Source organism: Drosophila guanche, unplaced genomic scaffold (assembly GCF_900245975.1).
Source record: "Drosophila guanche unplaced genomic scaffold, DGUA_6, whole genome shotgun sequence".
NCBI classification, from domain to species: domain Eukaryota; kingdom Metazoa; phylum Arthropoda; class Insecta; order Diptera; family Drosophilidae; genus Drosophila; species Drosophila guanche.
This window is the reverse complement of record NW_022995745.1, coordinates 2550111-2574005: the sequence shown is the minus strand read 5'-3', so window position 1 is coordinate 2574005 and position 23895 is coordinate 2550111. Positions and strand designations below refer to the sequence as shown.

General features: G+C 47.2%; 2 protein-coding genes and 1 non-coding gene across 4 annotated transcripts in view; 2 read left to right on the top strand and 1 right to left on the bottom strand.

Moving 5' to 3' along the window:
* LOC117580795 (loricrin) overlaps positions 1-23895 on the top strand; it is a 74413-nt gene that overhangs the window by 45061 nt on the left and 5457 nt on the right. For both annotated transcript variants that reach the window (XM_034267490.1, XM_034267491.1), the window contains exons 3-4: positions 22705-22849; positions 23281-23469. In XM_034267490.1, coding sequence (XP_034123381.1) covers positions 22762-22849; positions 23281-23469 — 277 coding nt within the window. In that variant the 5' untranslated portion in view covers positions 22705-22761. The remainder of the gene's footprint in view (positions 1-22704; positions 22850-23280; positions 23470-23895) is intronic.
* Positions 155-1220, bottom strand: LOC117580797 (ubiquitin-conjugating enzyme E2 R2-like). The gene is made up of 2 exons (XM_034267496.1): positions 1157-1220; positions 155-1095 (listed from the first exon to the last, which is right to left on the bottom strand). Exon 2 carries the CDS (start codon positions 1085-1087, stop codon positions 407-409), a length of 681 nt encoding a protein of 226 aa, XP_034123387.1. The 5' UTR covers positions 1088-1095; positions 1157-1220; the 3' UTR covers positions 155-406.
* Trnai-aau lies at positions 6498-6571 on the top strand. Its single transcript has one exon. It is a non-coding gene; the product is annotated as a tRNA-Ile (tRNA).

Sequence of the window (23895 nt, the reverse complement as noted above, 5' to 3'; positions counted from 1 at the left end):
GTCAAATGATAATGAGGCACAGGGAAGAAATTTGCTTGAGATGTGGAGTACCATTCGCAGCAAGAGTTTGCTGTTTGCTATGTTTATGCTCTACCAAAGACAATGAATGGCACATCATTTGGCTGATTCAATTATAGAAATTGCTTCGGTTGGGTTTTGGTTTTGGTTTTTGCTGGATTTATTTTCCATTGAGTTACCATTCGCTGTCTTGTACATTTTGGTGGGGTGTGTCTGCTTGTTACACCAGTAATTTTTAGATGTCTGAGTGTGTTTTGTGTGTTTGAATGTGCAAAAACCCCAGAAATATGTTGTGTCAATGATGTTTTCATATTCTGAGTGCCGTCTGCCGTCTGCCGAGTGACGAGCGACGAGCGACGAGCGACGAGCAGCGTGTGTAGAGTTATTTTTAATCGTCAGTCTCATCCTCTTCAGCCTCTGAAGTAGAGCTGTCATCAGTGCCGTACTCGCTACAATCGTAGCGCTCGCTCAGGATAAACTCTTCATCGAGTTGTTCCTCGATACGAGCGGTGCGACAGTACTCCTCTACGGTGTCGGGAATAACAACATCATCGAGCATTGCCATCTCCTTCCATTCGGTCTTCTGAAGAGCCAAACGATCCAAGAAGGACGTGTCCTTGCCATGCGAGTTGCGCCATTGATTGTACAGGTGAGCAGCGTCCATGTTGCACGGCCATTCAGTGTCGGGGCTCGTCAAGAGCGATACCAGCGAAAGCAGCACGGTGCTGGCACTCATCGTGGGGAGCCAGGTGCCATCGTGGAGAATCGACATGTAGACCATGCCATTGGCATGGACGTTCGGGTGGAACATCGTTGTGCGGAAGTAAAATTCCGGCGACTGCATCGGATAGTTGAAGGGGAACCGCATCGTGGCCTTCAGATACGCCCCATGGTAAAAGGTGTTTGGGGGCCCGTAGATGCCCACATCCCACTCGAAGGGATCGTCCTCACGGACCAGTCTCACGCGGAAGCCCTCGAGCTTGCCCTTCTTCAGCTCCGCGATCTCCTTGTACAGGACGCCCACAGCCATGATGGTCGGTTGTGTTTCAGTTGGTTTTGGTTCGCCCATTTCTTTGTCTGGAGAAATGTGCCGAGTGTTTCAGTTTTTTATTTTTTTACTCATTTTATTTTTACTTACTTGTTTCGTTTCCCTGTGTTGTCGACGTGGAATCGATTGTAAATGTGAGTTTCGGTTCACATGAACTGACAGTAAAGCGAAGCCCACTTGGATGCCCAAAAAATCAGCAAAGTCATGTAGAAAGTTCGAGAGAGAAAGAGAAAGCTAGAGCGAGAGCGAGAGCGAAAGAGACAGGGTAGTAAGAGCCTTTTTCGCCTGACAAATAAGTCCATGCCATGTAAATATTTAAAGCGCTTTTGGTCGGTCAGTCATAAATGTAATTTATGGTATTTTTTTCTCCTCCTAGCCTCTCTCAAAAGTTTTTGTTGCTGTTGGCTGTCCTGCCCTTTTGTTGTCCTGTCAAGGATGTGGTTGGGCCACACAGACGAGGGTCACAGCAAAATGTTGGCAAAATTAAAAGAAAAATGTTACTTTTTCTGTGGTCATTTATGTCATTTCATATTTATTCAGCGGCCTTCCCTTCTGTATAATTGGCAATACTTCCTCTCTTCCCCTCTTACTGCTGTCCCAGCGGCAAAAAGCTTTCAAAAATGCCACAAAAAATAGAGATCTATAGAAAGAAAGCAAGTGTGCCCTTTGGCTGGGTCGAATGTTGTGATACCCTTTTTCCTTGTGCCGCTCTCGCCGCCACCCTGGCTTCCGATGACACCCATACGACCTTTCTGTTTCTGGAAAGGGTATTCGACAGTGGAGTAAGCCCAAGGAAAACGTTTGAAAATAATCGAAACTAAAGCCAGCAATTTGTACGGGGTGGAGAGAATTTTCACCAAGAATTTAAACGAAGTGGCGTAGAGTTGCCTGCTTAAATATAAATCTATGTAAATGCATTTAAAACGAGTGGTCAACGAGTGGAATGGAAGGTTTAAGAGCAGCAGCAAGAGCAGCAGTAGCAGAAGGAGATGCAGGAGAAGCAGGAGATTAATTGAGTTGCCACAACACTCTTCTGTGCACATCCATAGTCACCGACAGAGCCACAGCCACAGCCACAGCCACAGCCACATCTGTGGGGCATGCTCTCCTGCTTGACCCGCATGCACTTGCATCACGCATACGCCATGTGGCAGACTGCTTTACTGCTGCAACACTCTTCTCTCCCTGCTCCTTCTTCTTGCTGCTATTGACTTCGTCCCAAAAAAGAGTAGTTGGCGAGGGGAGCGAGGAGAAGCGAGGAGGAGGGACCGCACACACACAGGGGAATAAGCAAAATAGAGGAAGGAGGGGAAAAGTCTTTCTGTGGCCAGCACTTCTTGAATATTTTATTGTATTTTAATTAACTAAATCCTTTGGGGGGGGCAAAACCCTCTTAAAAACTCAACCGAAAATTGACTAAGCTCAAAACTTGTTGACACTCATCGTTCGCTCTCCCTCTCGCTCCCAGTTTGGCTTTGTCTTTATGGCTTTCTGGGATATAAATCAGCATTAAAAAGTGAAGGAAGTACGGAAAAATAGTCGGAAAATGTCAGAAAAGTCAAGAGCCATTGAGAAAAAACTTTTCTAAGCCTTAGCCTGTCGCTTGAAGCCCCTGAGGGGAGTGGGATCATGCCTCTTGGCTAATTTATCAGCAAATTGTTAAATGCAAGCAGCGACAACGACCACGACAACGACACGGCGACTGCAGCTGGACTACCAAAGTAAAGCCCCAAAATCTCACTTTGACAAATTAAATATTGACCAGAGGCCAGCCGGCCAAAATGGGAGATGCGAGATTGTGGGGGAGGCAACGTCTAGACGGAGGCGCTGCTGCTCCTTCGAAGGAATCCCGAGAAATGCTCGAGCTTCCTATCCCGCATAAATGCACTTAAATGGGTGAACGGAGACGGGGACGGGCACTTTTGGTATTCACTCTTTCGGGCCTACTCGAAAGCCAAGGAAAAAAGCCTGACAGCAGCTTCTCGCCACCGTTCTCACCCTTTCTCCCACCACCTCATGGACCCTAGACCCACACCCCTCGGCAGGGTCGCAGCTGCACGTAAATATTTGCCGCATTTTTTATGCTACCACAAAATACAGAAAGAACAGAGGGAAAACTCTTCACCAGCCGCCACCAGTGCTTTTTGCACTGAAAAGGGGTTGGCCGGGGCCGAAAACCTTTTTATGCGATTTGCGTTTTTGTCATAAATTTAACAGCAAGTAAATATTTGATTTGATTTTCGCTTTTGGGCTACCCCTAGACGAAAATGGCATCAGTGTTGATTAAATGCCAATTTTGGCAGCATTTAAATTCTGATGATGCCCGGGATAGGCCAGGCTTTTGTTTCGGATTTAATTGAAAATTGTAAATGTTCACAGCCAGAATGATTGCGGTAGAAAATGAGGTTGGATAGGTCATTCCTCTGACGATGGCGATTTAAAAACTAACTCACTAATGGAATACAATCGAATTTAACGGATTGACAGTTTTATTGAGAGCTCTTTTACTCATGTAAATATTGCAGAGCTTATTTAAATATTACATAGTACAATATAGTATGCACTTTTTGAAATGGCCGGAAAGGTCACAGAGAGAATCATATATCATTGGGTCGTGGCACCTCCGCCGCCAACTCTTCTCTTCTCTGCCCTGTTCCTGTCCCTGCCCTTTACTTTCCTTTCCGACCGTTTTTGTTCTCTTCAGCCATCACTTTTTCTAATGGAAATAATTGGAAATTAGGAAAAATTATGATGAGACTTTGTCTTCTCTCTCCGCTGCTCTGTCATCGTCCTTTCATGTCTTAGCAACCGGAGGAGGCTTTGCACACACAGCGAGAGCTGTGCGTTCCACACACACACACACACACACACACACACACACACACACGTGACGTAGCGAAAGGAAAATGAGCATAAAACAAAGTTTATGTGCAACTTTTTGATTACAAATGCAAATTACAGCCTCGACTGTCGACGGAAGCACTGCTTCAGAGCAGCAGCAGCAGCATAAAAAAAGACAAAAAAAAAAGAGTGCTGAAAATATAAGGAGGGAAAACTTTTTCATATTGCAGTAGAAATTGCGTCAATTTTTGTTTGTTTGTTTGCGTATTTGTTTGTTTGTTTGTTTGTTTGTTTGTTTGTTTGCTCGTTTTGTCTCTCTGTTTGCCCAACGCCTTTTGACGCTCTCGCTCGCTGCTTTCAGGCAGCTCCGACAAAAGTTGACAAAACATTTCATTTTCCGAGTGGCAGAACGAGCCCACCCCCCACCAAACCAAAAGAAAAAAGCGCGTAATCATAATGCCATGAGGGGAGCATGAATGGTTGGCTGACAGGCGGTCTCCGCTTGATTGCATTACCGGAATGGCAAATATACATATTTAAATGCGTTAGCATAAAAGATCCTCACCACAGAGGATTGAAGAGTAATATCTCTCTCTCTGTCTCGGCTCCTGTCCTGGAAATAATTTGGGAAACTTCCACAATGATTTGCCATCACTTGTGGCCGTAAAATGTTTTGCAATCCGATCAGACAATCGAACAACCGGACATTCGGCCACGGGGTTGAAGCATCAATTTGTTGGCCCCTGACAGCGGGCTGTCGCTTATAAATTGCCAAACGACAAGAGGCTCTGACATTTAACATCCGGTTCGAAAATTGTCCAACTGGTGTCCCTGCTGTACTTCCTCTTCCTCTCGCTCCCTTTCTCTCTGACTCTTCCTCTGCTTCTGTCTCCGCATTTCGCTGAGAGAGCGAGTGGCGGAAGGAGGTGATGTCCTCGACCAGCAATTAAACGCTTATCGAAAAGTTGGCCCACAAAAAGGGCGAACAGAAAAGCAAGAGACAGAGTAAAGAGTGCAAGAGATAGAGAGAGAGAGAGTGAGAGAGGGGGGGCAGACAATGAGCTTCCTTGCATATAATTGAGGTTATGGCCCCCCGAAAACTTTTCGCAGGAGCAAAAACATTTTCGTTTTTGGCTCGTAAAAAGTTTCTCCTTCACAAAAATAAGTTTTGAAATGTGTCCACCTCTCACCTGGTGGCCCCGTTGTTGCCACCAACCATCCCTCTCCACCACCGTGTTGCATATGCGGCAAATAACTGCAGACAAAAGCTAAAGAAATTAATTAGGGTCCCTCTCCCTCTCTCTCTCTCTCTGTGTCTCTCTCTCTCTCTCTGCCACTAGCAGTGCCACCATCGTCATTATCCTTACATCATTATCACGGGACGGACACCCCGTAGACACCGTAGATACTGTAGATATCGTCAACCTGCATCAAAACTAGCAGACGGATGTCACCCGTAAACAAGGACGACAGAGAATAAAGAGCGAGAGATTGGATAATGGAGAATGTAGAATGTAGAATGTAGAGTTGGGGGAATGGGCAAATTTAGCTGTTGGCATGGAAACTAATTGCCACACATTGAGTAAGGATGTGGAATGTGTCAAGGAATGTCAAAGTGCAGGAGTGCCCAACCAGAAGCTACCCCCAGATAGCTGAAGTATTTTAATAAGAAAAGAAAAGGATCATGCTTAATCATAAACGGAATAAAAGCAAACAAAAATTGATACTTTTTGTCCGCGACAGGGCTCGAACCTGCAATCTTCGGATGGCCACATGGTGACGGCTGAAATTATGTGTGAATGGCATACTTAATGGGCTGAAAGAAAATAAATAATAGGAAGTTGTGGTAACACTGTCAGAGATTTCGCAGTGTCTGCTGTGGGAATGCGGATGCTAAAGAGGAAGTGGAAGTTTGTAGAAAAACAAAGCTGGGCGCTAATTAAGCAACGCTCTAATGAAGACACAAGAACAGGCAGAGGGACAGTCGGAAGAGACAAAGAAAACAGGAGGAGAAGCAGAATGTGAGACTGACGGATGGACAGCCAGCCCAGCCCAGCCCAGAGAGAATGGACAAAGGTGCAGGCTGTTCTGCTGCTTCCTGGATGCCGCCGCCTCATTTGGCAGACACAACAATAGACACGTTCCATACGCAGCGCAGCAAATGAAAAGCTTGAACAAAAAATAAAATAAAAAAAACACGGGAAAAGAGCGGAAAGAATGCAGGGAACATGTCACGGAAATGTGCAAAATGGCTTGGAAGCAGCTCGCTCGCTCGCTCTCTCTTCTCTTCTCTATCTTCTTCGTTTTCTTCGTTGTTGTTGTTGTTTTTTGTAGTGGGTTTTCAGTCATTAGCGGGAGTGAGAGGAGAGAAGAATGAAGGTACTGCAGAGGGGCGTATGTGGTCATTGTGTTAAAAATATGTAAATATTTCCTGTACGATGTTCCCCGTTCTTTGAGTAGAACAGCGCCACAAGCACCAACGCGATCAGCGACGACGCGATAATTCACGCATGGCTAATCTATTTTTACACCTGAACACGGCAGAAGACGACTCTAATTCGATTTGCCCTTTAGCTACCAGAAGAAATCAGGCCCATTAGCTCAGCTGGTTAGAGCGTCGTGCTAATAACGCGAAGGCCGCGGGTTCGACCCCCCCATGGGCCAATTTAATATATTTTTTTTTGCATTTTTTTCTATGTTTTTCACACTGTATGTTTATCTTTTTTCACACTTGTGTATGTTCAGAGCCTTTTATGCAGAATTAGCAGAAATATCATATGTCGGAGCTTCCTAAAAGATTTTTAAGATTTCGAAAACCGAATAACCAAATAAATCGCAAGAACCAAGAACTAAAGTTAAGTTGATCTCTATCGCTCGTCATGCAGCAGCGCTTTTGATTCCTTTGGTCATCGTTTCTGCCTTGGAACTTATTTTGTAACATATTAATGTGATACGTAGCCTGCTGCTATTTTGGGATGTCTTTGGAAATTGAATTGACATTTCATTCATGAAGAAAGGACCGGACATCATCCCCCCTCCCTCACACAGATCCAACATCCGCAACATCCACAACATCCGCATCATCATCATCATCTCTTTTTTTTGTGGTGGGGAGTGGGGTACGGGCACTCCATCCAATTCATTTCGATTCAATTCGATTCGATTCCATGCCATTTCATTCACCATTCAATTCCCTTCGAGTTCCCTTCGAACTCGATTCATGGCAACCAATTTGCAGGCGCCGTCAGTCCCGCCAGAAGCCAGAAAACAACATGAACATATTTTCCTTGGGTCATAGTTCACTCATACCCAACCCATCCCCCCTCCAACCCAAAGCCTCGAAGGCGACAGGTCACTGTGTGGGTTGTAAATGTTTTCATTTTCCCTCCATGCGGAGAGAAGCGCAGAAGCGAAGCCTCTCGTCTCCCTCTTTTTTTGGCAAGCATTCAAAATGAAAAGTCGATGGCAAAAAAAAAACTACTAAAGTGCTCGGCCGGCCTTCTGCAGAGGAGGAATCAAAGGACCCGCCACGATAATGTGCATCAAATGAGCTGTGCGCACATTTAGCCAGGCGTCGCCTTGGCTATTGAACTTTATTAGCCTTGTACTCCTCGTGCTCGTACTCGGCCTCGTCCTTCCAATCTTGCAATCTCTCAATCCCTTTCTTCCGTCTGCCCCTTGCCTGCTGCCTGTCTGATTCTGGTTCTGGTCTGGTTGTGCTGCCCCCGTCCATGCCCATCCCTACCCATCCATTCCTGGGCAGAACCCTAAACGTTTGAGCAGAGTCCCGCAGACTCCTAAGTGAGGGAAGCAGCGGAGAGGCGGTGCCATGGCAGGCAGTTTATCAAAAAGCTTAGCTGAAACACGCTCGGACATTTGTCCTAGACAAAAATCTAATACGTTTCGACGGGACGGGCAAATGCTCTCCCGAAGAAAACCAACATCCTCCGCTGCTAAGCCACACTGGAAGATAAGGAGACGGCGCATAGCCTCATTAGCAAGTCAAAGGGGGCCATAAATCAATTGCCAAATTGAATATGCCCCTTTTTCCAGGACCTTTAACCAAAGGGGCAAAGAATACAACAAAAAAAAAATGTAAAAATATAAAGACAGAGACGCGACACACACTCGTAACAAATCATGGGCCAGTCCGCCGGTCTGCCGGTCCGCCGGTCTGCTGGACCGTCGTGCATGTTTCATGTCCACTTAGCCAAGAAGACGACGGCATAGCGACAAAAGTCGCCACAGGACTAAATCCAGTACCAGTTTTAGGGTTCCGCCCACGCCAAAGAGTGTGTCTGCGTGCGTGTGTGTGTGTGTGTGTGTGTGGGCTTGCCACTGGCTGTGCCACTGACTGTGGCACTGAATTACGCTTAAATTATGGTAATTTATTTTACCCCAAAGAGCGATCTAGCAAAGGGCCATGACGACACACTGGACAACGACATGGCCGACAGGGTCTGCCTGATGTCTGATGGCCCGATGGGCGATGCCGGTCTCATGGCTCATGGCTCATGGCCAGTGGCTACCACTATCCTGCTCCCATTCTGCCACCATTTTCATTGTTGTTATCGTCCAGTGGCCAGTAGTTTTTCGCTGGCCCAACTTTTGTCTTTAGAAAAACAACAAAAGAGCAAAATCAACCAAACTCAATTTTAGTACTTTAATATTTAATGTGGAACCCCAAGCCCATTTTGTAGACCTAATTACATCAGAGTTGCTGTTTGTGCATCAAAGGGGCATAACTTTGCGAGAATTGATTAAAGAGTTTTAGTTTAGTCGCTCTCCCGGCACGGCGTCGCTTGGCTTATGTTTTATTTCTTATTTTCTAATTATTTCTGAAAAGTTTTCGCTTATAATTTGTTATGCCACGAAAAGCATCGTGCCAACATCGCTAAGCTGTTGTTGCAACACTTCTGCCCGCCATGCACCATCCCCTTCCCCAATGCGCCATTCGTGCGCCGTTTTTCTTTTATGGGTATGAAGTGGCGACTCGACTGGACGTCGCCGCCTGCCATTGACGCCTCGTCAGCTTCTTGATTTATGTGGCGTTGCCCAGCGTTGGCTTCCCACTTCGTGCCACACAGCTCCAGTTGCAATCCTCCTAATCCTCAGTCCTCCACCGATAAATGAGCGTGAAATATATATGAAAGAAAAACTGCAGCTAAATCCTTGCGGGCATGGGGTATGCCTCTCCTCTCGCCTCTCGCCTTTCGCCTCTCGCTCTCCAGCAACGCCGGGGGGCAATTAAAGCACAGAAATGCATTCGCTTGCCACCGTGGGCCACCGCCATGACCAGGCCCCACCGAAACAAATATACTGCGGCGGTAGCAGCAGGTGCCGGGTGGCCACGGCAATCGTCTGTTGCCTGACGCCGACTGCAGTGTGAGTAGGAGGTGTCCAAGGGCGTCCTGGAGCAGAGCAGAGTCCTGGATGGATTAACATGTTGGCCGCACGGGGCTCATTAAGTGCGTCGTCGTCGACGTCGTTGTCGTCGTTGCGTCATCGTCGTCCGCTTCCTCTTCCTCGTGTTTTGGAGTCGACTCTAACGAATGACTGAGTGTGCCCCAGTGGCTGGTGGCTGATGCCTGATGCCTGATGGCTGGTGTGTAGAAGTGGGTGTGGGCTGTGGACTGTGTGTGGCAGTTGTGTAGGTGGATGGTTGCCAGTGGGACCTGCGGGGACGTGGGTTATGTGTGCTTAGAGCTCACATCAAATAACATATTAACGAGCGACGACGCCACAGAAGCAGTAGCAGGAGCCGCAATAATTTTTACTTGTTTCCTTTTTGATTTTCCATTTGTTTCCGTTTTTCCTCCATCACCCGAAACCCTCGCCAGTAGAGCTGAGAAGGCAAATATTTGCACTCGCTGAATGCTGAATGAATGAGTGAATGATTTGTGGGGTGGGGAATACACTCGTAACTCAAACCGACTAATGATGAGTGCAGCGTGCGGTTCCGGGAATTTCCTTTGGGGCATGGGCCCAGGCACATGTGCCCCCGAAACGATGATTACGTTACACCATAAAAGAGGCGCTTGTGGCATGGTGCTCTGGAGGGGGTTTTGGTATTTTCTGAGAAGCAATTAGAGGATATAATCGATGTACATATGGAGTACATATTCATGTACATAAATACATATATTTGGTATGTTCTCATAGTACTTGTAAGCCATCCCATGTACAACTCATCATTAGGTAGATTTTCCTTTCAGCATTCCTCTTGTTAGCTGGTGACACTGGCTGCCTGGTGGCTGCACTCCACTCGATACTTATTCCATTTGATAATTCGATTTGTGCGACTCGTATTGCCTGTCTGGCATAACATTGCAAATACGGCAGATCCGATCCAGCCGTCCATTCTGGAACCTCCCTCTTGTACGATGGGCACAAACTCAATGTGGCATCCACATCGACAGGTTATATTCCATAGCAATCGTTTTACATGGAGCATGACAAAGTTATGCACCACCGACCACACCGCACATGCACCCTGATCGCTGCACCCTGCACCTACACACACTCAACCGTCAGTCGTGCAACACTCACAGAAATCAGCAACCAGTAACCAGTAGGCACCACGTTCCACCCTTGTCTTCGTCCCAGATGCTACTGGCTTCATTCTTCGTCCTGCTGCTGCTTACGACTCATTTGCGTTTGGCGCCCGTAAAGCAATTATGACCCAATTGGTTTGGCTTTGGTTTGCATTTCCCTTCAATCCACACTCGCTCCCATCTGCCTGCCACCACCCAAAGCACAACTCCAGCGCTCTCCTTGTCGTAGGTTTAACCTGATTTGTGCCCTCCCCCAACTGAGTCATGCACTGACGGAAATCGTTGAATGGATAATCATTTTGGTGGATTTTCATGTTCATTTTAGTATCTATAATTTGTGGTAAACTCCATGGGATCTTCCACATCTCTTTTGTCTTCTTCCCTGCCATTCATTTCTCACAGTGTAATCACATTCGTGTCAGGTGTGTCCGCTGTGTGTGTCCGTCTGTGCATAACTGGCCCATGGACATGGAGGTGCTCTCAGATAACAGGAAAGTGGAAGTAGGAGAAAAGGATATGTGTACAAAGCCACCTCTTTATGTGAAAGGGTGCTGTAGGGTAGAGTTCGGGTAGGAGGAGGAGGACAACGATTGTGAGGATGACTGGCAGAAGTCTGAATGCGGGCGTCGCTCCTGCTCATCTCTCTCTCTTTCGCTCTGCTTTCTCTTTGTGTGTATTTGTGCGGATGATGCAATGAAATTATCACTTTCAATTGCAATTGCCACACACTCACCGATTCATGAGAGGAAGAGGAGCAGAGCAGCAGGAAGGGGGAATAGGGTGATGGCTGGCAGTGGCAGTGGCAGGGCAGTCTAGAGAGTGAAGAGGCATTCGGGGCATGGCAGGTGTTAAGTGCACGTAGCTGCAGGTCTTGCCTGCCGCTTTTATGTCTGCACGTGTGGCATACCACCTTCGCCCTCCCCTCTCTCTCTCTCTCTCTCCTTTCCCCACTGAGCTGCTGCTAAGAATCGGTGATGGAAAAGCACAGGACTCCGCCTGCTACACGTTGCTGCCTCTTCAAATTGGACGACAACTCGTCGTCGTTGTCGTCGACGTCTCTGTTTAATTTTTAGCATCGTGTCTCTCGCTGTGTGCGCCATTTGCATTGCATACTTTTGTGCAACGTTCATTTAATTGCAACGCTGTGGATGCTGCAGGAGATGGAGATGGAGATGGAGACGGAGACGGTGTCCTCTTGTATGACAGAACCAAACTGTGGGACTGCCTGCTGCTGCTGTTGACTGAAAGATACAAATACAGACACATATATTCGTATGAGTGGATGCTCTTTTTGAGCAGCCACTGCCACTCCCCACTCCCCACTCCCATTCCCACTCTCTGCCGCTCCTTCATATTTGTGTTGTTTCCATCTTCCATCTTTCTGTTTGCTTTTTGTGCAAATTAAATTCCAGGCTTTGCGCTTTTGCTCTGCTTTCGTTTCATTTTTTCTTCTGCTGCCTGGCTGGCTCCTCCTTGCTTTTCTCTAGATTTCCATTTAGCCCAAAGTTCTTAATCAGGCAAGAGGCGCCCGAAACCCCCCCCGAAAAGTGTCACTGGCAGCAGCAGCAGCAGCAGCAGCAGCAGCACTGGGAATGGGATCCCTGCCAGGTTTTGACCTATTAATGAATGTGTGCAAATGGGGCATGCCACGAGAGTGATTTCTCTGTTGTAACGTTCCCAGTGGATCCACGGGAAAGTCTGCCCCAAAGGACTACCAGCCACACTTGTGCAGTCTCCTTGCAGGGTAGAGGTTGCATTTTGCATGTGCTGTCAATGTTGATTGACAGACGGCACTTCTGGCAGCAGTCTCCTCTGCGATGCACAGTCTCAGAGCATCAGAGAACCGGTCAGAGAAATCGTAGATTTTCTTTGGGAATAGTAAGGGAATATCTGCAGCATTATCTCTTCCCTTTCTGCTTATGTTCCGATTTAAATGCTCGAGTTTTTGCTCAGGTTTTCCCTGATTTTGCACCAACTAATTTCCATTTCAATTGTTTTGACTTTTGCATCTCACTTTCTCCTTTCTGCTGCATACTTTTCCCTCTTTTGTGCTCCTCTCTCTCTCTGTCGCTCTCTTTGGGTGGCAGCCTAGTTTTCAATTTCTGTTCTCCAGCCTTTGTTATTGTTTCGCGTTTCGTGCTCCGTTGTTTTCCACATTTCATTGTGCTGTTGCACGCTGCCTGCTGCCTGCTGCTTGCTGCACTTTCTGCTGCGCTTTGGGGTTTTATTTTTCTCTTGTTTTTAATGAGCTGCAGGACCTCTCCTTTGGCCTGGCCTTGTGCCTATTTCTGAAAGGAGAGGCCAAAGGGAAGCCAGCGACAGATAGGCAGAGGGACACACTCGTAAAGAGAGCAAGCGAGAGGGAGAGCGCAGAGTCGCAGTTTTTTATGCGGCTTTGGCGGCTGCTCATTAGCGGGTCACACAGAGCGGGTTCCCGTTCCCTTTGGGCTGCCTCTCTCTCTCTTCTCCTTTCTCTTTGTCTATGCATTTCCCCCACACAAAATCCCTGCTCCATAGAGCCGAGGGCAGCAGCTTTCCCCTTAGTCATCTATTGGCAATGGAAGGGAAATCTTTTCTTGTCTCTTGTGTGCTGACAAAAGCGAAAAGTGTCGAACAGGAAAGAAACTCTCCTCCGTATGGACTCTCTCTTTCTCTTTCTCTTTCTGTGTTTATCTGCTTTTCGGTATATCTTTCTGGTTTCCTGTGTTTGCTGCTGTCTTGTCGCTGATAGCGCAAAACTGTCAGATGATTATCGGACGGGGTGGAACGCCTTTTGTCAACTTTATAAACGAGCTCATTCTCAAAGACGTTCCAGCACGAAGGAACTCATAAACACAAACGCAAACACAGCAACAACACACACAAATGCACTGTGGAAAATTCTGCTGGGCAAATGACAGAAACTCGTGATGTATCCAAGGGATCTTGCCACTCAGAAGTTCAACGCATTTCCCATAAGCAACTGGAAACAGAAAGCATCCATTGCCATTAATGTCTTGCCTTGGATTCCTGCTTCATTCCGAGGATATTCATGGTGATTTTTGTGTGATTTTGTGACACTGTTCAGGGCTGCACATGCCTTTAACCCTTGCGCCTGTGTCATGTCTCTGTCCTGCTGTCCCTCTGTCCCTCTGTCCCTGTGCTGTGCCCTCGTGTCCATCTCCCCCACGACCGTCTCCAGTGTTCTACGTCCTGTGTGCACTTTGGACCGTTTTTGTTTGACTTTCTGGTGGCGCTTGCTTCTTAGCTGCCTCCAAGTGCCTGCCTCGTACCCGTCCCAGTGCCAGTGCCAGTGCCAGTGCCAGTCCCTGCCCTGTGACGCGTCCCCCCAGGCCTACCCCTACCCTACCTATGACCCTGCTGCTGCTGCCCTCTGGGGTATTGCCAGTGCTGTTAATTGGCTGCCACAATTTGACTTTTTGTCGCCTATCGGGCAAACAAAATCAGTTCCATGTCGGTGTGGGTGGCGGCAGCAACATCATCATTTCCGCCCACCCCTCCCTGCTTGCTGCTTTCTGCTGCTTCGACTTTTCTTTTGGCTGCCTTTCGCTTTATGGCGTGCGTGACTATCGAGCTGTGTCGCAGTTTTGCATAGAAAATTGAAAATTTTCACTTGATGTTTGTCTAGCCACAGAGTCGCAGAGTCGCAGAGGCGAAGGCGAAGCTACCCAAGACCTATCCACACCCACCAAAAAATAGGTGACACAAAGCAGGACAGAAAAGCTTTGCTTGTGGCCCATCAGCCACGCGGTTCAAAAGACAAACAAGCTTAGAATATGATTTTCGTTTACCTTTGGCTTGCTGGCATCTGGCTGCTGAATTTCCAGTAGGTTTTTTAACAAATTTTCCAACAGCATTAGCGAGAAGCTGCCTGCCACCAGGGTTTTGGCGTTTTATGATTTGACTTTTCTGCTTTTGTGCTTTTGCAACTGCCAATTTCCATTTTCCACACACGAGTCTGTGTCTGTGTCTGTGTTTTAGGGAATGGCTCGAGGGTGTGTGCGGAGCATTATAAACTTATCATAAAATAAAGTTAGCAGCCATTCAAACCGCAAATTTGCAGCACACGATGCGGTTATTAAATCACCAGGTGGTGATGGCTGAAAAATGCACAGGAAAAGCACAAGGAAATCCATCCGCACACACACGGAAAATGCACAGGCAGCTGCACAAAATGACGGCTGCTGCCACAAGCCGGTAAAATGTTTTACAGAAAAGAAAACGTAACATACACGCTGCAGAAAAGTCAATTGGAAAAGTCAATGTCCAAAATGAAAGCCGAATTCGAGCAGGGGAATACCCTAACTTTGGGAGGAGAACATACCAGGACTTTCGAGGGCAGTGAAAAGTATTTTCTGGAGGAATAATTAGCAGAGTTTGTTTGAATTTTAGAGTGGCAAAGTATGGAAAGTACATTTGGGTATTAAATATCTAAAGCAATATCCCATAAGCGAAATGATACCCGATTTGCGAGAAGTATTGGCTTCCAACCATATTTTTGCATCTTTGGATCCTTAGGGCATTCCTTTTACATCTTTGGATCCTTAGGGCATTCCTTTGATAGTACTCCTTAAAGATCATTGTATTTCATTGTATTTTCCCAGACTTTATGGTATGGCCAAGATTCAAAGTTGCCCAGATTCTGAGAAATCGCGAAAGTCCTATTTAAGATAGAGAAGATCGAGAAGCCAGAGAATCGGGAGTATATATCACTCTCTGTCTGTCTCCGCGATGTAGCATTTATGTATTATGCATCCTTTGTGTTAAGTATACCCTAGGAGGTTGCAAGAAGAGGAGCAGGAGCAACCGAGTGGCTTGGCCTGGGAGGGGAAGAAAGAGAGAAGAAAAGGTAAGCAGGAAAGCAGCAGCGTTGACAGTTTTCCTCAAACTTAATTAATTTTTGTGGGCTGCCCTTAACACACCAACTAATACATGCACACACACACACACACACACACACACACACACACACACACACACACACACAATGAATGCTTATGTATCCTTTATTATATCCTTTTGTCGCTTTGGCTCTCGTTTCTCTGTTTAGTTTCTCGCTTTTGTCACATTTTGGCGCTTGATTAAATTTTGAGCCAAAAGGCAGCCACAGATGGGGCTGAAACTGAAACACCAAGGGGGTGTGGCAGGGTGGGGAGGGGGAGAGGGCCTGCCAGCAAAGTGTGTGGCACGACACGTAGCATTAAGTATTTCCGATTTCAATTTTGGGTTTCAATTAAATTCTCGAAAAGCGGCGGCAATAAATTAAATCAAGCTCTGTGATTATCGGCGGGAGTGAAGGGAAATTCCATTGATAATTATAAGTGGGCGGTGAGTGGGAATGACATTTTCCGAGGCTTTAATTGAGGCGCTTTTCCCCTTTGCCATGAGTTTTTCCCTTTGTGGCATTTGTGTGATTTATGTCGACATTCGACGTTCGTGCGTTCAGCTCAGTTCAACTTTATAAGCACTTTATTAGTAAATAAAATGCCATAAAATGTAAGCAACATGCAGCAAGGACTCGAACGGAGGAGCGGAGGGTCCAGAGTCCAGAGTCCAGCCCATTGTCCATTGTCCCATGGTGCACTCAAGTGTTCTTCCTGCTGCTGTTGTTGTCCCCTTTCCCTTTGCCCTTTTGCCTTTCGTGTGACATTATGCAAATCGCAATGCCTGCATCCTGCCAGCCTTCTGCCAGCAGCCAGCAGGACAAAAGATTCAACAGCCAAAGCATCTGGTGGAATGCCGATGCACAACAGCAACAGCAACAGCAATGGGCGAGGGCAGTGGCAGGGACTGGATGGCAACGACTTAAGTGGATTACAGGCAAAGGCAAGTTGTTAGCCAACGGATCGAATGAGGGAGAAGCAGCATCAAGATCCTAGGGTTCAGAAGGTTCCCTCATTCGGTGTTCAACAAACATGCAACCCGAGAAGAACCTGCAGACAGGAAGAGAGCAAGCGAGAGAAATCTCTCATTGGGTTGTCTCCCGTTTTAGCTTGTGACACCCACAAGGATCTCGCTTGGATGGGGAGCAGAGGCAGGGTGGCAATCAGCAATTAGCCAACGAGCCAATCGTAAGCGGACTTCGGGACAGTCAGTCATATAATTTATATAAAAAAAACAAGAAAAAACAAGAAAAAATTGCAATTTAAAACTTTTGCATTTCACACAAATTGTTTTCTCCACACCCCCACACACCCATACACCCTGTGCTTTCCCTGGAAACTCCTGGCTTGTTGCCTTGGAAATAATAACTTCCGCCTCTGTGGCGTTGCTTTGCGTTTGGCTGCTGCTTTGACTAAGAAATGAAATGATTACAAAACAAGGTCCAGCCTTGCCCACACCCCGACCGCCGCTGCCACTCTGGAAGGCACATTTAAGCGAAAGGATGGACAAAAAAACGACTCAGACTGAGGGAAACTTTATTGCCAAGGAAACTTTTGCTGGACTTCCGAACTGGCAAAAAGTTGAGAGCACAGCAGAGGCATAAACAGGAGCAGGGAGCAGGAGCTGCCTGAATTAATGGAACGGGGCGTACAAGTGCCCCCTCCGGCTGATAGTTATCCTTATGTACTGCTAATAAGTACAACAAATAACAAGTGCAACAAACAACAGGAACATAAACAGAAGCGACATAAATAAGTAACATTCCATTCCGCCATGGAGCCAGCACTACCACCGCCGTTACGAGAAACCACTCGAGGGTTAAGCGAGCGAGAGAGCACCACCCAGGCACCCACCCACCCAGGCACCCACTTGCCACTTGATAGCTTTTCCTGCACCGCACCCAAGCCCCCCGGCTCGATGGAGCTGAAGCGATGCAGCTAAGAGGCGGGACACAGCACGGAAAGTTCAACTTGAAACAAGAAAATAATACAAAATAAAATAAGCTAAAGCCACAAAGGCCTGGCAGTGGAGGGGCACTGCTCGAGAGCGAAGAGAGATCCAGGGATTTCATCGAAAGAGAGTGAATGAGTGAATAGTTTTGAGTGCACCAAAAGAATGATCCTCCAACTCGTGGAGAGTTTGGCATTTGCTTTCGTTTCCCCTACAAATTTGCGCTCATTTGGTGGCACATTTTTGGATCAAACTTCACTCGATGCTCGTGGTAATGTGTATGAGTGCTGGATTGCCGCAGCAGGTGCTTGCTCAGTTGATGGCCAACCATTAGATTATCTTCGCTTTTGCTCCATTTCTTCGCTTTCTCTGCTTTCTCTCCTTTCATGCATTTTTCATGGCACTCCTGCTGCTGCTGCTGCTGCTCTTCTGCTCAACTAAATTAACGAAATCAATCATCAGCCCATCAGAGTGAGAGATGACTGGCTGCCTGTCTGTCTGTCAGGACAGGTGCCATGTCCTTGCCACGGCTCCTTCAAGACAGAGCAAGCACGCTTTGGGCCAAAGGGCAACCCATGCATCATTCGGTGGCACGCCGCCTAAGCCCCACCATCGACATGATTTTACGTTAATTGAATGCGTAAATGCGGTGCGGTGCGGTGCGGTGCCCTTTGCCCCATGCCAAAGGTACGGCAAAGCTTTTGCAGTGTGCATTTTCGGGAGGCTGCTGCTGCTACTCCCGCCGACTTTTAATTATACGTAGCTGCAGTCCGGAAACTTCCATCGAAGGGACGAGGGCACAGAGAAAAACAGGAACCAAATGGCCTTTTGTCACATTTTCATCGCGCACACACACACACATGACCCCCACGATCCCCCACGACCGTGGCCTGTGCTCTTTATGTGAAGTTTTTAATTAACTGCCTTACAAAAAGATTTTCCTCTACTCTTCAGTCGTTTTTCCTTCCATCCGCTGTTTGCCTGCGGACTCGGGACTCGGGACTGGGGACTGGGACTGGGACTCTCCATCCAATTCCCCCATGCCGCAAATTGACATTTTTGTTGGCGAGTCTCGAGCGTACCTTTTAGGTTCTCCCATTTTGGGCAGTTTTTTCTCTAACGAGCGAGGAATTTAATAAGCCAGAAATGTTGTCACAAATGTGTGTAAGTATGTGTGTGTGTGGGGGTGTGTGGATGTTTGCAGGAAACCCGAAATAAATTTTGAAAAATCAGCAAAACTCTGGCGATGCGACGCGACGCGACACAGCGCGCCATTCGCTAATTAAAGTCGATCCAGTTTGGGGGCGAGCCTGCCTCGTGCAACGAACTGCCACCACGGCTAATGACAAATGGTTGTCAGTTTGTCAGTTTTGGTGCTGCTGCAACTGCAACGGCAACGGCAATGGCAACGGCAACGGCAACATCTGCCGCACAAGCACTGAGCGAAAGAGGAGAGCAGCTCCCTCGTACCAGGATCATTTGGAGGGAAATTCGGACTCTTTTTTGGCATTGAAATCTGCTGAAAACTACACTAGACTTTTGCAACATTTTTCCAGGTATTTCCCGTGGATTTTCCTAGCTTTTTCGCAGTGCATAAAAACAGAGAGCAGGAGAAAAGGAAGTTCGCTTTTTTTTTGCACCTCTATTTGGGGAATGCCAAAAGGGCAAGCTGCCCTGCCCTGCCGGAGGGACAAGTTTTTCGAAATGAATTGGAAGTAATGAATGAATGAATGAATGAATGAATGGTGGAATAAATGAATGCACGAATGAATGAATTGTTGGAGGAAGAGACAGGCAGGCAGGCAGGCAGTCCTGCAGCTGCTGCTCGCTCGCTCGCTCATTCCTTCGTTCGCTTGTGCCTGTGCAATTAACTGGAAAAATGCTGTCACAATATTTAAAAGTTTTAATTGTTTGTTCAATTGCAATTGCAATTTCGAAACTGGCTCCAAACTTTTGCACTCTTCTATCGCCTCCATCCTCTGGCCCCTGCCCGCTTGCACTTCCTCGCTCTGTGTCTCTTGACTTTGTGGCTCTTGTCTTTTGCTCTCTCCATCTCCGGCTTTGTGCAGAAGCGGGGGAATGGATATAAAGTCAGTGACTCCCGCTCTCTGATTTCTCTCACTCTCTCTCTCTCTCCCTGTCTCTCTGTCTTCCGCAGACAGTTGTCACTTGCTTCTTCTCTTTGGCTTCCACACCAGCCCCATTTCTCTTTCCCATTGCTCTGGCTCTGCAAAATAATTTAACATGAATATATCGCATTTCATGGAGTCGTACATCACAGAGCCCGACCCGCGAGAGTCAGGCATCAGCCAGAAGGCAGGCTGCTCTCCCCAGGGAGAAGCACAGTGTGGCAGTGTGGCAGGGGCAGGCGTGGTTGGACAGCCGCCGGGCACACTAGTGACAGGCACTAACATAAACCACAATAATATCCCAAAGTCATGAAGGAAGTAACCAAGTGTGAATTTTCGGTTTATGCCTTTTGCGTTCGCTTGCTGCTTGCTTTCGTGTACGGGCTTGGGTCTGGTCTGCCATTCCGGTTATCCGGGTGTCAGTTACGGGTGGGCTACGATACTCCTGGAAAGCGGTCTGGCCGTTTGCGAGGATCTACGACTCGCTGTACGGCAGCGCCAGTGTTTGCACCCTGCAGGAGGTACAAGCAAATGGCCATGGCCATTAAAAGAATGTTCCGCGAATGCTATCTGAAAATGGAAATACACTTTCCCAAACAATAAATGTACTTCCACAAGCAGTGCAGCGTAGATCACTGTAGGGGATAAGCAGTGTCAAAGCAAGCAGTGCGAACTGCTCATTATTCATTACTTCGTATCCCCATTGTGGCCATAAAGTAAATCAAATAATTGTTGTAATATGTTATCCATCGTTTAGGCACGATTGGTTCGTGGATGGAGCGAGTGTTGCGTTTCCTCTTGAGTGATCTCCTCTCCCCTTCGATTTGCATGTATGAAGCGCATTCAGTGCATTCGCTGTGGCACGTATTTTTAGTGTTTTTCGCGCTCGGTTCTTTATCCCCAAAAAAATAAAAAAGCCACAACATCGTTCCCCACTCCGCACTGCTCCCCGACCGCTCCCTGTGCACTGCTTGGATGAACACCCCTTTGCAGTTGTTTTATTTGCGCTTCCGTTTCGCGGACAGTTTGCTTTGCTGTGTTTTTACTTCATCTTTCTTACTTTTCTCCCTCTCTCTCTCTCTCTCTCTCTCTCTCTGTGGGGGCCTTCTACCATTTTCTTGTTGCTGTTTTTTTTGCTTACAACAGAAAAATGTTGCAACAAAACATTTACGACGTCATCGTTTCACAATTTTCATGCTGTAACCCCCCGCTAGACCCTAAGGATAGACCCCCTGTCACTTCTTCTTCCTCACTTTATCCATAGCTTTCTCCTCTCCTTTCACTCCTCTCCTTGCTGCCCTAGAATCCTTGTTGTTGTATTTCTTCATCGGCCCACGCCCCCCCCTCACAAACACAGCACGGGGCATATGAACAAGTTTGAGGGAGAGCTACAAAAAAAAAAGCCCGGATCCCAAACCTTGTGTCATTTATCATGCATTTCCACTTTTGGCTTCCGCCGACCGACGACCAACGGCCGGGACGTGGCCCCTGCGCACAGGCAAAACGGGCGGACAGTTAGACAGATGGGCAGACGGATGGATTGCCGGACAGAGAGTGAGAGAGAGAGAGAGAGAGGGACGAGCGGGACCAGTCCAGTTGAGTTGTGGTGGAGCACAGCCACAACGGGGGCTTGGACAGTGATTTTTCCCTGGAAAGCGGCGGTAAGCTTTCCTTTTCGGACGATCACTGCTTGAAATTGCTTGAAGCCAGCAGGCCATGGGTGTGATTTCTGCTTGCTTTAACTGTTTACCTGCACTGCTTATCCACTGCTTTGATCCTGTACATACTGCTTGCTATCATGCCTGTGATTCAACCTGCTTTCTCCCCCTGCTATCATGCCCTTTGGTGGGCAATACGCAACGGGCCCACACACACGCACACACACATTTCAGTGTCATTTCGGTTCTCGTTTTTGGTTTCCTCTCCCTGGAGGGCGGGAGACAAATGAAGCAAGACCCAAATCATAGACCGAAAACGAATTTATGCGATTTCTTTTGCTGTGCAATCGAATGCCTCTTCCTCCCATGTCTCCCCTTCTACTTTTCCGTCAAAAGAATGACAAAAACCTTTAAGCGCAATTCAAAATTAATCAAAAGAGCCAAAAAAAAAAAAAGGCAAACACAAAAATACTTCACCGAATTCTGTTAAATTAATTTCCTTCGGGCCAAGCAACATTTTCTACCAAACCGAACCGAACCAGACCCCAGCCCCCAACCCCCTGGAAAAGTTGACAAGTCATTTGCAAAAATTTGAATATGCAAATATTGAGTGGGAGGTGGCGCTGGCAGTGGGAGGGCATTGGGAATAGGAGAGAAAAGACGAACGGACAGGCACTCGAGTGGATCAGTGGCCTAGGAAATTATGAAAAAGTTCTTGGAATTTGTTTGCCTACTGAAATGCTGAATAAATTCTTTCCCTTTTTCTGTTTCCTCCTTTTTTTTTGGCAATTGATTAAGGCATTTTGTGGTTCGTGGTGTGGGGAGAATGGATGATGGAGTGGCACCCGCAGGTGGCATGACTGGAGGTTTCATAAGATGACAGCCGCGCATTCATTTTCATTGGCTGCTTTTTAACCCTCTTTAATCGATCCGAAAGCAATGAAGAAATAATAAAGTTTGCGATTTTATACACAACGAATACCAATTTCCAATGAGCGAGTAATTAGAAGAGAATCAGGAGAGCTCTTACATTGGATTCCGAATCTGCATGCACATCGAATACAGCCAATAGAATCTTGTTAGCACTGCACCACATGGGTTTTGGTCCAAAGTCCATCATCACCTCTGCACCCTGTCACTGCGCATTTCTTTAGAATTTTCGCATACAAACAAAGTTTTCGATGGCTTTGACATTTGCCGCACTTTTGTGGGCGGGCCAACGAATAGGAGCCAAACATATGCGACGCCATTTGGTCGGTCGCTGGCGCTGCTGCTGCTGCTGCTGTCTGACTGTATTTTCGTGTTTTTGTATCTGTAAATTTTGGTGTGTCTGTGTGACGCATACGAGTATAAACCGCAATGAACTTGAGCCAGCTGTCAATGTGATAAATAAACTTGTCTGCTGCCAAAAGGGTCCCCGCCGTCTGTCTGCACTCTGCACAGAGAGGCAGAGACAGAGCCAGAGAGCGAGACGGAGAGGGATTGCTGCAATATATAAATAATAATACGAGGACATGTCTGCCGTCTCGAAAGGAGTTGGAACGGCAGACATTTATATACTCACAGCATGGCCATGTACCTATCTCACAATTGACTTTTCTTTCTTTTCGATTCGTTTGCAGAGCAACACCCACAAAAAGACACAACACTCAGTCCACATCAGTCCTATATCTTCAGCTATGGGCGTGGCATTGATGAGCAAGAGGATGATGCTGTGGCTTCCACTCCTCGCCCTGATGGTCCTCAACAGCGTGGACGCATACTCCAGTACGTATACGTGATGTTGCCATCGCGAGGATGCAATCGCATTCCCCTCCAATGCGACTGCATCTCGCGGTGCTCTTTCATTTTGTTGTTCCCCGAAGAAAGAAGATCTGTCAAATTTAAATATCGAAAATGTACTTCATGAATTCATTCACCCTCTCCCATCATTGAACCATCATTCGATCCAAAGAGCAACAGACCAGAAACCTCCAGAGCCCTAGAGTCTCGAGAACCTCTAGAACCTTTTAATTTTATTATCTTTTTTCGTATAATTTCGACTGGATTTCCCCACACCCACACCCACACCCACACACACACCAATGAACACCACACAATGAATGACAATGACCCCCCAACGAACGTAATGATAAACCAAAAACCCCAAATGAAATGCACCTCGAATGCACCCTCCGAACTTGCCTCGCATACTGTAGAGTATGGACGCGGATGCGGGGACATTGGATGTCTGCCCAATGAGGAGTGCATCATCACCAGCGACTCGTGCAGCTACAACCAGAGGGACGGCAAGGACTGCGGCAACTATCCGACCTGCAAGCGCCGCACTGGCTCCAGCTCCAGTTCCAGCACGAACCAGGCAGCAGCGCCCTCTGTTAATCCGTCAGGTATTTATTTTATTATTTTGCCCCAGGGCACAACCCCCCGACCCAAAGACCCGTCCCCTGCCTGCCCTGTCCCTGTTTATCATTTCGCTTTTGTGCGGCGGGAAAATATCGCAGATTGGAGTGGGGCAAAAAAAAGGAAATGAAAAAGACTTGAAAATTTGGTTTTGTTTATTTTTATTTGACACACACAAACACACACACACACACACACACACACATACGTGAGAGCTTTTGCCAAACGATCAATCAATCAGCCAATCAATCAATCAATCAAACGCTCGCTCGCTCGCTCGCTCATTCATCGCCTCATTTCACAGCCAGTGCGCGTCTTGTGGCAGCATGCAACAATCATATCATGCAACAGGCATAACTAACCCTTAAACCCATATGCTCCCTCTATCTCTGTCTCCATCTCTGCCCCCCCCC